Source organism: Falco cherrug, chromosome 9 (genome assembly GCF_023634085.1).
Source record: "Falco cherrug isolate bFalChe1 chromosome 9, bFalChe1.pri, whole genome shotgun sequence".
In the NCBI taxonomy this organism is placed as follows: Eukaryota; Metazoa; Chordata; class Aves; order Falconiformes; family Falconidae; genus Falco; species Falco cherrug.
The window spans coordinates 16351348-16368341 of record NC_073705.1 but is presented as its reverse complement, the minus strand read 5'-3'; the positions used below and the strand labels follow the sequence as shown (position 1 = coordinate 16368341).

At 45.5% G+C, this 16994-nt stretch overlaps 1 protein-coding gene across 1 annotated transcript in view; it reads right to left on the bottom strand.

Annotated features, from left to right (window-relative positions):
* LOC129736821 (golgin subfamily A member 2-like) overlaps positions 1-16994 on the bottom strand; it is a 49956-nt gene that overhangs the window by 4844 nt on the left and 28118 nt on the right. The window contains exons 16-21 of the mRNA XM_055721008.1: positions 9329-9367; positions 8756-8818; positions 8420-8513; positions 7655-7761; positions 7050-7108; positions 6663-6804 (exon numbers count right to left, since the gene is read on the bottom strand). Coding sequence (XP_055576983.1) covers positions 6663-6804; positions 7050-7108; positions 7655-7761; positions 8420-8513; positions 8756-8818; positions 9329-9367 — 504 coding nt within the window. The remainder of the gene's footprint in view (positions 1-6662; positions 6805-7049; positions 7109-7654; positions 7762-8419; positions 8514-8755; positions 8819-9328; positions 9368-16994) is intronic.

The following is a 16994-nucleotide window of genomic DNA, read 5'->3' as shown; positions in this document are numbered from 1 at the left end:
GAGGGTGGAGAAAAGGGAACTACGTTTTAAAAGGATCAGAAGAAAGTCAGAAAGGAACAGCCTGGGGTAGTCACCGGGGCTGAACAGGGCTGACAAGGCTTTAGCGATGCACAAAAGAACCTCAACTGCCATGGAATCAACATGCTCCCACTTGGGGGCAGCTCTGGTGACAGAGGCAGCGATGGTGCCAAGTATTGCCCACCGAGGAGTCGCCGAGTGCTGTGAGCTGGCTGCCAGCAACTGTCATGCCTCTGGCTTGAAATTCACACTTTGACCAACAGCTTGAGCTGGAGTGCTCACAGTCAATTACCTGATTTCTCCCGTGCAGCTCGCTGAGTAGGTGCAAGTGCCGTCTGACACTCAGACTTCTCGGAAACTAGAATTCCAATAGTCTGGATATGAACCTTTGGGAAAGGAAAATCGGCTCAGCACAAAACTTCTTTGCTTGTAATTGCAACATCACTGTTGCCACAAAAGGCTAACCCAGTAAAGGTAAAGAGCTCGTGCAGTTAAGTACAGTCTGGCTGACTCCCAGTTTTCCTGAAGGAACGCGCTCGCGGCTTCCCGAGTAAAGACTACGAATGGTCAGTAATCCAGAGAACAGCAGAAGGCAGGCAGTATGACTGTAATGGAGGCTCTGCCTCACCTGTAGCTGTTCCCTCAGCGCGGCTTGCTCTTCAGAAAATTTCTCTTCCAGCTCCATCTTTTCCTGTATAAACAAATGATGTCTATTTAGCACAAAAATGTAGATAGGTAACCCTTGTTTTGTGTCAAACTAAAAAAGCAGTGATACATTGGTAGTACTTCCAGCATCGAAACGACAGCAGTATTTTTGAAGACATACTTCAGCCTTGCCTTATTTGAACGACTTCATTATTCATCCATCCTAGAATGGCAGTAACAGCACAGCACAATCACTGCTAGCATAAATACGGTAGTGTTTGGATGCAAGCTACTGGCAAGGACTTGTATTCTCCTGCCTCCACCACAATCCTCTAAGACAGGAGTATTTAAACGTTCGCTTTTGTCAAAATAAGAACGCTATCTGCCAGGCAGGCCTAAAGCATGAAGTCAAAATATTCAAGCCTACGCTGCAAATGAAACTGAATCTAACACAAGACAAGACCACACATGCCTGTGCCACAGCCCACTACACTCTCTACTGCGCCAAGAACGAGATACTATTTTTCTGCCTGTCCAAAAACAGGACACACTTTACCTTCTCCAGCTGATCCACTGCCTCCTGGTTCTGCTGTTTCTGTGGAAGAAAAGTAATGCACCAGTATCAAGAGAAAAGATTCTCATACATCTGAAACACATTTTCACTTCAACAAAGTAGGATACATGCCCAATTCATGCAAACAGAATTTCCACTGCCCTTTCTGTAGAGGACTAGGAAGTTCACCTTAGCTATTAAAAATAAGAGATCTGGAGCTGCCTTCACTAACGTACTTTATATGCCAGGCATCTTTTTCATCGCTCAGTAGATTACCACAGTTGTTCTCCAACACCGCTGCTGAAACCCCGCCATGTCTACATCTGAGCATCTACCACCTTCAGTTAAACTCGCATCCCCACATCTGTGCAACTGATCGCAGTAATCCTGGTGTATTGGGATGATTGCCAGCAATGCTGGGTTTTTTTTAAAAACACCACCAATAAACAAAATAAAAACCGCAAAAAACCCAGACAAAAACATAGTCTTTTCCTTTAACTGAGACCTCAGACCTTTATTCCACTGAAGAACTGGCCTTAAGTCACGCAGAGCCGCACTTGTGTTGGCACACTTCTGCAGGAGGTGGTATGAGAGCGCTGAAGCCAGATACAAAGAAAAGGGGTAATTCTGTCCTAGCCCATTTCCATCTTAGCGGTGAAGTATTTGGAGATTTGTTGTCCGTAGGTAATGCACCTTTAGATATGAGGTGAAGGAGACAAAGGTGGCAGCTGCCTACCCAGGCTGCCACACAACTGTGCTGCTGTGTTTGCTATTTGCTTCTTGGCTCCCTGACAGCTTCTTCACAGATGCCTCGTAACTAACTACATAAGCAGGAGGACTTTTTTGCCTTCCCAAAGAACAAGCATTGTCCAAGCTCTCTTTCTTTACTACTACTACTACTACTACTACTTCAATGCATTTTGAAAGATGACTACAGACGGAAGAGCGATGAGCGAGAGGTTTTCATTCTAGCAATGCCCATGCACAACATAACCAGCAAAAGCAAAGGCAAGACCACAAATGCAGCAAAGGCCCTACACAGTTGCAGGCAAGCATAAAAGCAGGCACACAAGGAGAGGCTTGGGTGGGCAATGCACTATGCCAAGTTCCTCTGCAGCCCAGCTAAGACACAAAAAGAAACAGAATGGAACAAAAATAACCCAAACCCCAAAACCAAACAACAAGGGGGGGTCACGGGGTACACCGGGAAATGCTGAACTTTGCAAAAAGTGTACTTTTACAGAGGAACACAATGGGGAAAAGCATTTTACACAAGAAAGGCTCTTGTCAGACTGAAACAAGTCCACTTGGCTGCATTTCTTGCAGCGTTAAAGCTGAAGGCTCAAAAGCAGCAGCGGGAATCCATGCAGGTCACAGGACAAAGCAGTTCACTCATCGTGCCAAGGGAAGCTGAGGATATGATCAGAAACCAGCCCCAGACCCTCTCAGAGACCTACTGCTCCCACTCTGCCGATATCGTTAGATCAGCTCCACCACCTGCAGAAACAGGTTTTCACACTGCTGCCAGCACCAGAATTCTGTGTTTCAAGGATTCGGACCAGGCGCAGAAATAGCTGTTTTATCAGGATGCTTATCATCCAGGGAAAGCCTGATGAGATCAGCAGAGCACACTTAAATGGAAACGACAAAACTCTGTTTCTTGTTCCTCAGTTGAGCCAATACATTCACCAGCGGCCTTAGACTTTGAGCCCCTTAACAGGTTTTCCGTGCAGCTCATTTTGTTCCCTACAGAGTGCCGTGTAAGCAGCCTTCCTTGTGGCACTAGGAGAGAACCCATAACTTTGCAGACACCCAAAGAGCTTGGAGGAGCAGCGAGGACCACGTCAGACTGGTTGGTTGGGTTGTTTCTTACCAGTTCCTCTATCTGTGTAACAAACTGCTTGTTCGTTAAGATTGCTGGAACCCAGGGCTACTGCCAGCTCCTGGTAACGTGTCTGATGGGCACATGCAGACAGGAGAAAAAGGAAGGAGCCGAAGAGGAGGAGGGGAGGAAAAAAGCAGTACTTAAAAAGGACAGAAAAATAAATCCTATCAAACTGTGATAATCAGATTCTCCAAACAAAACAAAAATCTACCGTTTCAACAAAAGCAGCTGAGACATCAACATATTTTATCCATTCTGCCAAGGCTTCATTTTGACGTAAAAGTGACTCAGAAATAAGAACGGCAGTTGAACAGAAGCCAGATTATCCCCAGTCCCCAAACTGGAAACACCTCCGATACCTGCCTCCCACTGTTGATCACAACTACCCGATGATAGCACAAGACAACACTAGACAGCAATGAATGAGAACTGTGCATTCAATTAGGTCTCGCTAACACTGCTGAAAGCAGAGTCCCAGTCAGTTACCAACAGTAGCAAATAAGAAAGGCGGGGGGTGGGGTGGTGCGGGGCAAAGATTGAGAACAACCTACTTCCATTTCCTTAATACTTGTGGAAGAAACAGCACTTTCCCCATTCACATATGATGTAGACTACAAGCAAAGCAGTCAAGTCAGCCAGTTTTATTCCCCAAGGCAACAAGTCACTACTACGTAAGAAGTGACTACCCTAATAACACTCCTTATAGAACCTTTCACTCCAAATTACCACACACAGAAAACATACTTTTCCGGGTAAGGACAGATGCAGACTCCCTCTGCCACAAGCTAATGTGAATGATGCAGGTTGATTTCCGATTCTTTTCCACTAAATCAAGAATACATCTTTCCATGAATACATGCTGTCCATTCATCCCACTAAGCTTTTCTTCCTACTGCTGAAAGTTTGCGTTCTAAACCAGGATTTTTTTGCTTCTCAATGCTTAAATACTATATTGTTTAGTAGGATGACTGCAGACACCTCTGAGATTGAAGACTGTTTTCTTGAGCTGACTGCTTAAAGCTCCACATCAAATATCAAGAGAATTAATAGGACAAATGGATCAAAACGAGGCCGTACCCGAAAACATGGGGCAGTAACATGACCCAACTCTTCAAGTTCACACTCTAGATTAATGGCAAAGGACACACCAAGAAGCGAGCGAGGGCCAAGCCAGATGGTGGCCACTCTGCTCTGAAAAGCGCTACCTTCAGGACGTATCTGGGGAAAACAGAGGTCGCTGGATGCAGATTACGACAGAAAAGAACAGGTCAGTGACTACCTGAAAACTGGTAGGTTTTTGAGTCAAACTCAAACGCTCCCTGTAAATCTTGGTGAAATGTGCGGCACGCTATGAACCACAAGTTTAGAAGGAGGACATTTACCAACAGGCCAAACTCAGCGTGGCTGGGAGCAGGTGCCAGTGGCCCTCATGGAGCTATGAATCCCATGACTAGAAGAAACTAAACGGAAAAGGGCCAAAAACCTGTTTCTGGGCAGCAATGCAAGTTCTCATCCAGCCTTCGTGGGAGGACGAACAGCATCTGACGACACCTCTACCCACAGTGAACCCGACAACTTCATTTATCTTGTACAGCATCAGAGAGCCATGAAGACCCAGAGCAGTGCTCTAGCGTTTCATGGCAATTTATTTCATCATCCAGCTCTGCTAAGCCATAATTTAAAACCACTACAAAACAAACGAGATAATCGTTTTCAACATTCAACCCCCCAATGTATCACAGCTCTTTGCAATGCCACCTGCAAGGGTTCCCTCCTACTTCAGTCACTTCCTTCTTGGCACTTCACAGGGAACCAGAAATCTCTCTCTTGGCATTCCCCGTCTACCTGCTCAGCACTTTTCTCGTGAATCAAGCAGCAAGAATACGGTAATGGTGAAGACATCTTAGGAAAGCAATAAAGTGGAAGACTGCAGAGGGAAACAAACAGAATTTTCTCCGTTTCTTTTTCGCAGGACAGATACTTGTGCTCTCAAGGAAAAACGTATGTTAGGTGCTCCTAGGAAGGTCAGGAATTCCCTTACTTCTTCCAGCTACAGGTCACCTCACCCTTATTGGTTCAAACACTCCTCAATATGAAACATCAGATGGACAAGAGGAATGCCTTCACCAGTACATGTCAAAAATGTTTCCTTCATTTCTTCTGGTCCAGACATTCTGTTTGCTTAACGCTTCAAGATGCAAAAAACAGTAATGTGCCTTAACCACAAGACCTTCCTTCTTCCTCCACCAACAGTTTTGAAATAAATTTAAAAAAAAAACAACAACTCAATAAACTATTTGAACAGCTGGATTTGTTGGAAACAGAGAGAATTAGGAACAAGACACTTCTCAGGAAATTATGCATCGTGAGGTTCTAATAACATAGCAAAAAAAAGTAATTCTGCTCAGCTTGGCACGCCATGCTTGATCCATTTGCTTTCGCACACGGAGTCCCGTTTTGCTGGGCTTTCTGTGTTTCACAGCCAAGAAAGCTGAAGTGGCTGAGATGGGAAGGGTCTGCCTCGCATGAAGACACCAATGGCAGCAGAAGCTCGTGCCAACAATCAGCTTTTCTGCCCTATTAGCATCAAGTGAGCTTCTGAACAGCATTTTCCTGACGCAGGATTTGTACAAGACGGCAACTGGAAAAAGAAACCTTTCATGCCATATTGCAATTCACGATCAGTTTTCAAATTATTTCTGAAACCCCAGACACAACGGTCCACATAACAGCCAATCAGATCAAAATGTATCTCTCCGTGCTAAGAAAATGTGAGCGGGGAAAAAACTGGCTCAGAAACTTTGTGCATTTCCAGAGTCTGTATTACACAGCCAGATCAGATGGTATACAAGCTTGTGATTTTAAAAGTTGTCAAACACATCAGGAATTTAAAGCCAATGTCTGGAGCATGTCAGTTGGCACACAGTACTTTTCCCAGAAGAGGAGCAGCTGCCTTTATTTCAAGGGTAACTTAAGCCACTGACTGGGGAGGAAGAAAAAAAAACAAAACCAAAAATAAACAAAAGAGCAGTTTCTTCCCTCACAGGCTCAGGTTCACACAAGCTTGCTCTCTGAACTGCTAACAGCTGGCTTCCTGAATTCCCTTCCTAACTGGCTGCTTCTCTTAACTTTCCCCAGCTGACCTTCGAGTTACCATTGTCCAATTCACCTTCTGCAAGGGTGGGTACAAACACCACCCCTATTCAACTGGCTTCTCAGTGAGACCACGAGACAGCTGCGTAACCAAAATGCCAAACAGATAGAAAGCAGGAAAAGCCATCGTATTGTCACGCCCTGTATGTTCAGTCACCCTCTCATATTGTACAACATTCTTTTCGCAGACCAGTGTCACAACAGCTTTCAGTCTACTGCTCCAGCTCCTTCAAACAGACCTTCTGTTCCTCAGAGGCCTCGCTGAAGGCCTTTGACCAAGAGGATGCCTCGATGAGGTTTTGTGCCTTCCTTTCCGAACAAGGGTTAAGCCTTGCCCCCACTCTCAGGAGCAAAGTCTTACAGCGGTCAGTGCGATCTACCCTCACAGCCTGGAAGCAGTATGGTCACCTGTTCGATCCTCTGTTCAGCCATGTCCAGTTTCTTACGCAAATCCTCCATATCCAACTCCATAGCTGAGATCTTGGAAACCAGGCAGCGAATCTTCTCTGACAGCTCTGCATTCTGCTGCTTTATTTTCTCACTACTTTTGCTGAAACAAACCAAAATTAAAGCAGCATCACTGTATGTACTATGGGTCTGGTCAAGTACATGTCATATATTTACAATCCCGCTACTCGTAACAGAATCACAGAAACATCACAGCCAGTCGCTTTTTTTAAGTTGAATATCCAGCCTCCCAAGTCACCACCTGTGGTGCATGCCCCTTGTGATGTTTTGTGGCTCTACCGCGAAGAGCAGTGTTACTCTGCAGTAACAAGCAGTAAATGGACCTACCTCTGTTTGTACAGCTCCAGTTTCAGGTCTTCTCGCTCCTTCATTAACTCTTCATTACGCTGGAGAAAAAAGAAATGACTGATTCAGCTGCAGACTTCAGCAAAATACTTCACCTTTAGCACATCAGCTGAAGTGGAAAGCATCAGAACTTTGGCAAAATCCTTCAGGACAGGTTTGCTTAGAACCTCCTGAATTTGCCAGGAATAAATCTGCTCAGCCTTTTCAAACGCAATGCTACTAACTGGACGTGAGGTCGTTTCTGCAGACTTCTGGATTAATATCAATACTGAAGTGTCTGCCTGATGGAGACCCTCCTGAGACAAGGTCTCGGTGGCGCTCCTGTTGTGTGGAGCTGGCAAGACTAATGAAGTGAGGTGTCGGATCTGAAGACAGCAACTGGACCATATGATTAGTGGTCACAGAAACCTGAATGAACTTTGCCTTGACCATGGAGAACACAGGGCTTTACAAGGTTAATTAACAATTAACAATGTTACTTTCTGCCTCTTCTCTGAGCAGGGACTACAGACTTTGCATTAGTGGATGGACAAGCAAATAGCCAAAGGCAGAACTCCTGGCGAAGCATAAGCAGAGGTGACTCTTACCTTCTCTGCCTGTTTTTCCTGCAGAGAGACGGAGGCCAAAGTACGTTCCAGCTCCAATTCCCTCTGGCGAGATGAACGTAAACGAGCAGCAAAGCTCTCGGCTTCTCCTGAACAAGTCAGAACAGAGCGAGTTGAGGCTGGACCACAAAGAGCTTTTTGGAACTGGCTGAACAGCACTTTCTACTTTGTCAACAAGCTCTTAAGGCAGCACAGAGCTTTGTAAGTCAGTAGACCTAGTTCCACCCCTGGCTCTACAGGTGGTTCACTAGCAGCTCTGGGCAGTAAAGCTCTCTGTAACTACCATCCTCACTTTGAGGGAGATGATGAAACTGCCGCTGCAGAATAGGCAATATGTTGGTTGGGATCTTTCTTTCTAATAGAAGAAGTTGCTCAAACTTGGTGCAGAATGAAGGGCTCGGGTAAAACCTACCTTTACACGATAGCTGTGTGGGAGGGAGGGTGGAGAAAAGGGAACTACGTTTTAAAAGGATCAGAAGAAAGTCAGAAAGGAACAGCCTGGGGTACTCGCCGGGGCTGAACAGGGCTGACAAGGCTTTAGCGATGCACAAAAGAACCTCAACTGCCATGGGATCAACATGCTCCCACTTGGGGGCAGCTCTGGCAACAGAGGCAGCGATGGTGCCAAGTATTGCCCACCGAGGAGTCGCCGAGTGCTGTGAGCTGGCTGCCAGCAACTGTCATGCCTCTGGCTTGAAATTCACACTTTGACCAACAGCTTGAGCTGGAGTGCTCACAGTCAATTACCTGATTTCTCCCGTGCAGCTCGCTGAGTAGGTGCAAGTGCCGTCTGACACTCAGACTTCTCGGAAACTAGAATTCCAATAGTCTGGATATGAACCTTTGGGAAAGGAAAATCGGCTCAGCACAAAACTTCTTTGCTTGTAATTGCAACATCACTGTTGCCACAAAAGGCTAACCCAGTAAAGGTAAAGAGCTCGTGCAGTTAAGTACAGTCTGGCTGACTCCTAGTTTTCCTGAAGGAACGCACTCGCAGCTTCCCGAGTAAAGACTACGAATGGTCAGTAATCCAGAGAACAGCAGAAGGCAGGCAGTATGACTGTAATGGAGGCTCTGCCTCACCTGTAGCTGTTCCCTCAGCGCGGCTTGCTCTTCAGAAAATTTCTCTTCCAGCTCCATCTTTTCCTGTATAAACAAATGATGTCTATTTAGCACAAAAATGTAGATAGGTAACCCTTGTTTTGTGTCAAACTAAAAAAGCAGTGATACATTGGTAGTACTTCCAGCATCGAAACGACAGCAGTATTTTTGAAGACATACTTCAGCCTTGCCTTATTTGAATGACTTCATTATTCATGCATCCTAGAATGGCAGTAACAGCACAGCACAATCACTGCTAGCATAAATACGGTAGTGTTTGGATGCAAGCTACTGGCAAGGACTTGTATTCTCCTGCCTCCACCACAATCCTCTAAGACAGGAGTATTTAAACGTTCGCTTTTGTCAAAATAAGAACGCTATCTGCCAGGCAGGCCTAAAGCATGAAGTCAAAATATTCAAGCCTACGCTGCAAATGAAACTGAATCTAACACAAGACAAGACCACACATGCCTGTGCCACAGCCCACTACACTCTCTACTGCGCCAAGAACGAGATACTATTTTTCTGCCTGTCCAAAAACAGGACACACTTTACCTTCTCCAGCTGATCCACTGCCTCCTGGTTCTGCTGTTTCTGTGGAAGAAAATTGATGCACCAGTATCAAGAGAAAAGATTCTCATACATCTGAAACACATTTTCACTTCAACAAAGTAGGATACATGCCCAATTCATGCAAACAGAATTTCCACTGCCCTTTCTGTAGAGGACTAGGAAGTTCACCTTAGCTATTAAAAATAAGAGATCTGGAGCTGCCTTCACTAATGTACTTTATATGCCAGGCATGTTTTTCATCGCTCAGTAGATTGCCACAGTTGTTCTCCAACACCGCTGCTGAAACCCCGCCATGTCTACATCTGAGCATCTACCACCTTCAGTTAAACTCGCATCCCCACATCTGTGCAACTGATCACAGTAATCCTGGTGTATTGGGATGATTGCCAGCAATGCTGGGTTTTTTTTAAAAACACCACCAATAAACAAAATAAAAACCGCAAAAAACCCAGACAAAAACATAGTCTTTTCCTTTAACTGAGACCTCAGACCTTTATTCCGCTGAAGAACTGGCCTTAAGTCATGCAGAGCCGCACTTGTGTTGGCACACTTCTGCAGGAGGTGGTATGAGAGCGCTGAAGCCAGATACAAAGAAAAGGGGTAATTCTGTCCTAGCCCATTTCCATCTTAGCGGTGAAGTATTTGGAGATTTGTTGTCCGTAGGTAATGCACCTTTAGATATGAGGTGAAGGAGACAAAGGTGGCAGCTGCCTACCCAGGCTGCCACACAACTGTGCTGCTGTGTTTGCTATTTGCTTCTTGGCTCCCTGACAGCTTCTTCACAGATGCCTCGTAACTAACTACATAAGCAGGAGGACTTTTTTGCCTTCCCAAAAAACAAGCATTGTCCAAGCTCTTTCTTTACTACTACTACTACTTCAATGCATTTTGAAAGATGACTACAGACGGAAGAGCGATGAGCGAGAGGTTTTCATTCTAGCAATGCCCATGCACAACATAACCAGCAAAAGCAAAGGCAAGACCACAAATGCAGCAAAGGCCCTACACAGTTGCAGGCAAGCATAAAAGCAGGCACACAAGGAGAATCTTGGGTGGGCAATGCACTATGCCAAGTTCCTCTGCAGCCCAGCTAAGACACAAAAAGAAACAGAATGGAACAAAAATAACCCAAACCCCAAAACCAAACAACAAGGGGGGGTCACGGGGTACACCGGGAAATGCTGAACTTTGCAAAAAGTGTACTTTTACAGAGGAACACAATGGGGAAAAGCATTTCACACAAGAAAGGCTCTTGTCAGACTGAAACAAGTCCACTTGGCTGCATTTCTTGCAGCGTTAAAGCTGAAGGCTCAAAAGCAGCAGCGGGAATCCATGCAGGTCACAGGACAAAGCAGTTCACTCATCGTGCCAAGAGAAGCTGAGGATATGATCAGAAACCAGCCCCAGACCCTCTCAGAGACCTACTGCTCCCACTCTGCCGATATCGTTAGACCAGCAGCACCACCTGCAGAAACAGGTTTTCACACTGCTGCCAGCACCAGAGTTCTGTGTTTCAAGGATTCGGACCAGGCGCAGAAATAGCTGTTTTATCAGGATGCTTATCATCCAGGGAAAGCCTGATGAGATCAACAGAGCACACTTAAATGGAAACGACAAAACTCTGTTTCTTGTTCCTCAGTTGAGCCAATACATTCACCAGCGGCCTTAGACTTTGAGCCCCTTAACAGGTTTTCCGTGCAGCTCATTTTGTTCCCTACAGAGTGCCGTGTAAGCAGCCTTCCTTGTGGCACTAGGAGAGAACCCATAACTTTGCAGACACCCAAAGAGCTTGGAGGAGCAGCAAGCACCATGTCAGACTGGTTGGTTGGATTGTTTCTTACCAGTTCCTCTATCTGTGTAACAAACTGCTTGTTCGTTAAGATTGCTGGAACCCAGGGCTACTGCCAGCTCCTGGTAACGTGTCTGATGGGCACATGCAGACAGGAGAAAAAGGAAGGAGCCGAAGAGGAGGAGGGGAGGAAAAAAGCAGTACTTAAAAAGGACAGAAAAATAAATCCTATCAAACTGTGATAATCAGATTCTCCAAACAAAACAAAAATCTACCGTTTCAACAAAAGCAGCTGAGACATCAACATATTTTATCCATTCTGCCAAGGCTTCATTTTGACGTAACAGTGACTCAGAAATAAGAACGGCAGTTGAACAGAAGCCAGATTATCCCCAGTCCCCAAACTGGAAACACCTCCGATACCTGCCTCCCACTGTTGATCACAACTACCCGATGATAGCACAAGACAACACTAGACAGCAATGAATGAGAACTGTGCATTCAATTAGGTCTCGCTAACACTGCTGAAAGCAGAGTCCCAGTCAGTTACCAACAGTAGCAAATAAGAAAGGCGGGGGGTGGGGTGGTGCGGGGCAAAGATTGAGAACAACCTACTTCCATTTCCTTAATACTTGTGGAAGAAACACCACTTTCTCCATTCACATATGATGTAGACTACAAGCAAAGCAGTCAAGTCAGCCAGTTTTATTCCCCAAGGCAACAAGTCACTACTACGTAAGAAGTGACTACCCTAATAACACTCCTTATAGCACCTTTCACTCCAAATTACCACACACAGAAAACATACTTTTCTGGGTAAGGACAGATGCAGACTCCCTCTGCCACAAGCTAATGTGAATGATGCAGGTTGATTTCCGATTCTTTTCCACTAAATCAAGAATACATCTTTCCATGAATACATGCTGTCCATTCATCCCACTCAGCTTTTCTTCCTACTGCTGAAAGTTTGCGTTCTAAACCAGGATTTTTTTGCTTCTCAATGCTTAAATATCATACTGTTTAGTAGGATGACTGCAGACACCTCTGAGATTGAAGAGTGTTTTCTTGAGCTGACTGCTTAAAGCTCCACATCAAATATCAAGAGAATTAATAGGACAATTGGATCAAAACGAGGCCGTACCTGAGAAACCAGGCCATTGAGTTGTTCAGACAACTGGCGGAGACTTTCTGTTGATGATAAAGACCTGGGAACAAAAGAAGACCTTCTGATGACAATTTCTCCCAGAGAACTGCCCCAATCAGAACAGCACTGGGGAGGTATAAAGCCTTGATTTGTTGGGATCCTGTTGCAAAGCTGTTTGATAAACACACACAGACACTCACCTGTTCTCATCCAAAGCATTTTTATGATCCTCAGCTTCATGAATCTGTGGATTGAAACACAAAAACTTACAAGCCTGTAAAAGAAGATGGGAGTCACATTGGTGAATGTTGTCACTAAGACTTGATTACATCTGGGCTCAGATTCCACAGTAGCAGTAATTACTGTTTCCCAGAGAAACATGAGCTTAAAACCACCACCTCAGTCCTGGCTTACATATAATTTCTGAGCGCTGTGAGCCCAGGTTTCCTGGAATGGAGAAACACTAAACGGTACAGGCTTTATGTGTGCTGTTACTATTTACCAGCATAATCAACACTTCGCTTTGCTGGAAAAAAACTGAACTGAATCTTTAAGTACCGAAAGGAAACACAGATTGATCTAACTGGAGACCTGTCTTATTAAGGGTACTCCCTGCTAACAGGAGAGAAAGGGAAAGAAAACAGCTCTGGAAAATGCAGGGGCACGTGCATGCTAGTGCTCTCTCTGCTCTCACAGAACATGACTAGATGCAGAGTGGAGAATGTAGTGTTTTTAACTGGAGAAAATCTGAACTAGTCGTCTCATATTTATGAAGATCATCTTTCTCAAAAAAACCATGCTATCACAAACCAATATTCAATGATTCAATAACAATAGTCATGATAATTCACAAACCTGTGTCAGCTGCACGCTCCCAGGAGCGGACAGAACAGAACGACAATTAGGTAGACTGTCGCTGTTCGATAGCACAGGGACATTGGGAGCAAGCTGTTCAGCGCTACGAGTGGCAACATCACTGTCAAAGTATGCCTGTCACAAAACACATCGCAGGAATTACAGCCTTCATGCAAAATGAACAAACGCACGTCAAGACGTCACCTTGTGATCTGCCTGTGAAAACTAGATGTAAACAATCAATCATGTAAAAACATGTGGAAGGGAACCTGTGTTCTCCCCAGAGCAAACAGGTGACTGCGTCAACCCACAAACAAACACTGTCCCAGACCTGTGCCCTCTCAGAGCCAGTCTGAAGAACCAGCGTCCCATCATCAAACTCCCTGCTTTAACATGGGGCAGTAACGTCACCCAACTCTTCAAGTTCACACTCTAGATTAATGGCAAAGGACACACCAAGAAGCGAGCGAGGGCCAAGCCAGATGGTGGCCACTCTGCTCTGAAAAGCGCTACCTTCAGGACGTATCTGGGGAAAACAGAGGTCGCTGGATGCAGATTACGACAGAAAAGAACAGGTCAGTGACTACCTGAAAACTGGTAGGTTTTTGAGTCAAACTCAAACGCTCCCTGTAAATCTTGGTGAAATGTGCGGCACGCTATGAACCACAAGTTTAGAAGGAGGACATTTACCAACAGGCCAAACTCAGCGTGGCTGGGAGCAGGTGCCAGTGGCCCTCATGGAGCTATGAATCCCATGACTAGAAGGAACTAAACAGAAAAGGGCCAAAAACCTGTTTCTGGGCAGCAATGCAAGTTCTCATCCAGCCTTCGTGGGAGGACGAACAGCATCTGATGACACCTCTACCCACAGTGAACCCGACAACTTCATTTATCTTGTACAGCATCAGAGAGCCATGAAGACCCAGAGCAGTGCTCTAGCGTTTCATGGCAATTTATTTCATCATCCAGCTCTGCTAAGCCATAATTTAAAACCACTACAAAACAGACGAGATAATCGTTTTCAACATTCAACCCCCCAATGTATCACAGCTCTTTGCAATGCCACCTGCAAGGGTTCCCTCCTACTTCAGTCACTTCCTTCTTGGCACTTCACAGGGAACCAGAAATCTCTCTCTTGGCATTCCCCGTCTACCTGCTCAGCACTTTTCTCGTGAATCAAGCAGCAAGAATACGGTAATGGTGAAGACATCTTAGGAAAGCAATAAAGTGGAAGACTGCAGAGGGAAACAAACAGAATTTTCTCCGTTTCTTTTTCGCAGGACAGATACTTGTGCTCTCAAGGAAAAACGTATGTTAGGTGCTCCTAGGAAGGTCAGGAATTCCCTTACTTCTTCCAGCTACAGGTCACCTCACCCTTATTGGTTCAAACACTCCTCAATATGAAACATCAGATGGACAAGAGGAATGCCTTCACCAGTACATGTCAAAAATGTTTCCTTCATTTCTTCTGGTCCAGACATTCTGTTTGCTTAATGCTTCAAGATGCAAAAAACAGTAATGTGCCTTAACCACAAGACCTTCCTTCTTCCTCCACCAACAGTTTTGAAATAAATTTAAAAAAAAAACAACAACTCAATAAACTATTTGAACAGCTGGATTTTTTGGAATCAGAGAGAATTAGGAACAAGACACTTCTCGGGAAATTATGCATCGTGAGGTTCTAATAACATAGCAAAAAAAAGTAATTCTGCTCAGCTTGGCACGCCATGCTTGATCCATTTGCTTTCGCACACGGAGTCCCATTTTGCTGGGCTTTCTGTGTTTCACAGCCAAGAAAGCTGAAGTGGCTAAGATGGGAAGGGTCTGCCTCGCATTAAAGACACCAATGGCAGCAGAAGCTCGTGCCAACAATCAGCTTTTCTGCCCTATTAGCGTCAAGTGAGCTTCTGAACAGCATTTTCCTGACGCAGGATTTGTACAAGACGGCAACTGGAAAAAGAAACCTTTCATGCCATATTGCAATTCACGATCAGTTTTCAAATGATTTCTGAAACCCCAGACACAACGGTCCACATAACAGCCAATCAGATCAAAATGTATCTCTCCGTGCTAAGAAAACGAGAGCGGGGAGAAAACTGGGAAAACAAGAAGGAACAGAATTCTCCTTTTTCAGAACAGGACTAAAAGTGCAGACCCAGGTAGGCCTTCACCGCAAGACCAAATGCCAGCTCAGCAACAGCACTGGACCACCCATCTTCACCTCACCCTCCAGTGTGAAACCAGCCTCTTTCTCTGTGGTCTAACTTAAACTGAGCTTACGAGCATTCACTGAAAATAATCCCCGTGACACGAGCAAAACTCCAGTCGAAATACATGCTTTCTGATGCTAGGCAGGCACACCCAGCACCCTCAGAGCTAACGGTATGTCACGTCACTCGGGTTCTACCGGTACGCAACCTACACGTACAAGCTCCAGCTGGAGGGACTTTCAGCTTTTCACCCTGTCTGCTGGACAGAACGGCTGCTGTATTATCACACAAAAAAAGGAGAAAAGGAATACAAAGGCAAACCAGAGTGAACTCCATTCCGTCTTGCAGGTTTCACTGCATCTAACTGGTACCCCTGGTGATTACTATAGTTACGCTTATTGATAAAAGACGCACGGATATGTAGTAAATAGGAGTTACTTTACGACAACTGAACTGAAACAATGGTAGGAAAATAAGCTACCAAAATGATGCAAGTGGAACGAAAATCAGAGCTTTGCTACAGCAACAGTGGAAGACAATTCTGGGCTACCAAATGTGACTTCCCTGAGCTTCTATCACAATTTGGTCAAGCCTTACATTTAAATAAACTGCCTGAAAAGAATTTTTTTTAAAAGGCTGGGGTTTTATGTTTGTGCCTGAACACGTTTCTATTGCTTATTGGCATAGTTCCCGCCCTTTCCTCTTCAGAAGCCTGGCAACATGAAGACGCTAAAGCCTGTAAACGCTTGACTCAAAGGATCTGACTTCCTGCCCAAACCTATTTAAACCCAGTACTGGAACTTGCCAGACTGTACATCCCCTGCGCAAGTTTCATCGCCTGCTGTAAAACGGGTTGGCAGGAATAACTAGACAGCTTCCTCAGGGCAGCTGCTTGCCTGGAGATCAGCAGAGTCATGCCCTTCCGAAACAAGGCCCTAGGAAATACAGCAACGACACGCACAGCGGGAGAAATACAGACTAAGAAAACACTGCCTCTCCCTACTGCAGTTGTCCTCAGCAGCTCAGTTAGTTTATCGCCTCACCCCACACTCCTCCTTTTCCTCAAAGCTCAGCTGTCTCGAGGAAGAGGTTTTGACAAGGTTCACTTTTTCACACGTTCAGTTCGACACAACCCAGAAGGGCGCAAGCACTTTACGAGCAATGGAAACGCATGCTAACAACTAGCTCCATGTTAATAAGAACAGCAACAGAACTCAAGCAACTGACAGCGGGTATGTCAGGACAAGGCTCCACCCAAGAAATCGAGGTCAGTGTAAACAGAACCTGAAGCATGCAGTAGGGAGAGCGAGTCACTGCGAGGGACACGAGCACTGCCTCACCTTCCCCCTGTCCAATGAGGGTATGGCTACCCCATTGGAGCGCTTCAGGTCCGACACCGGCACCTTCAGAATGTTCTGAATCTGAAGGAGGTGAAAGAAAAGGGGGAACGGCTCAGAAAAGGACAGAGAGAAAGTGTCGATCAAAGGGAGCCAAAGAAACCGGCATCCTCCGGCTGGCCAGGAGCACGCAGCTCAAAGCAGCAGCTCTGGGCACACCCAGGGCTGCGTGACAGCACCGCATGATCCCACACGGCTTTGGCACGTACCCTGAGCTCTAGTGTGCACCTTCCAGCAGCGGTAGCTGCTAACT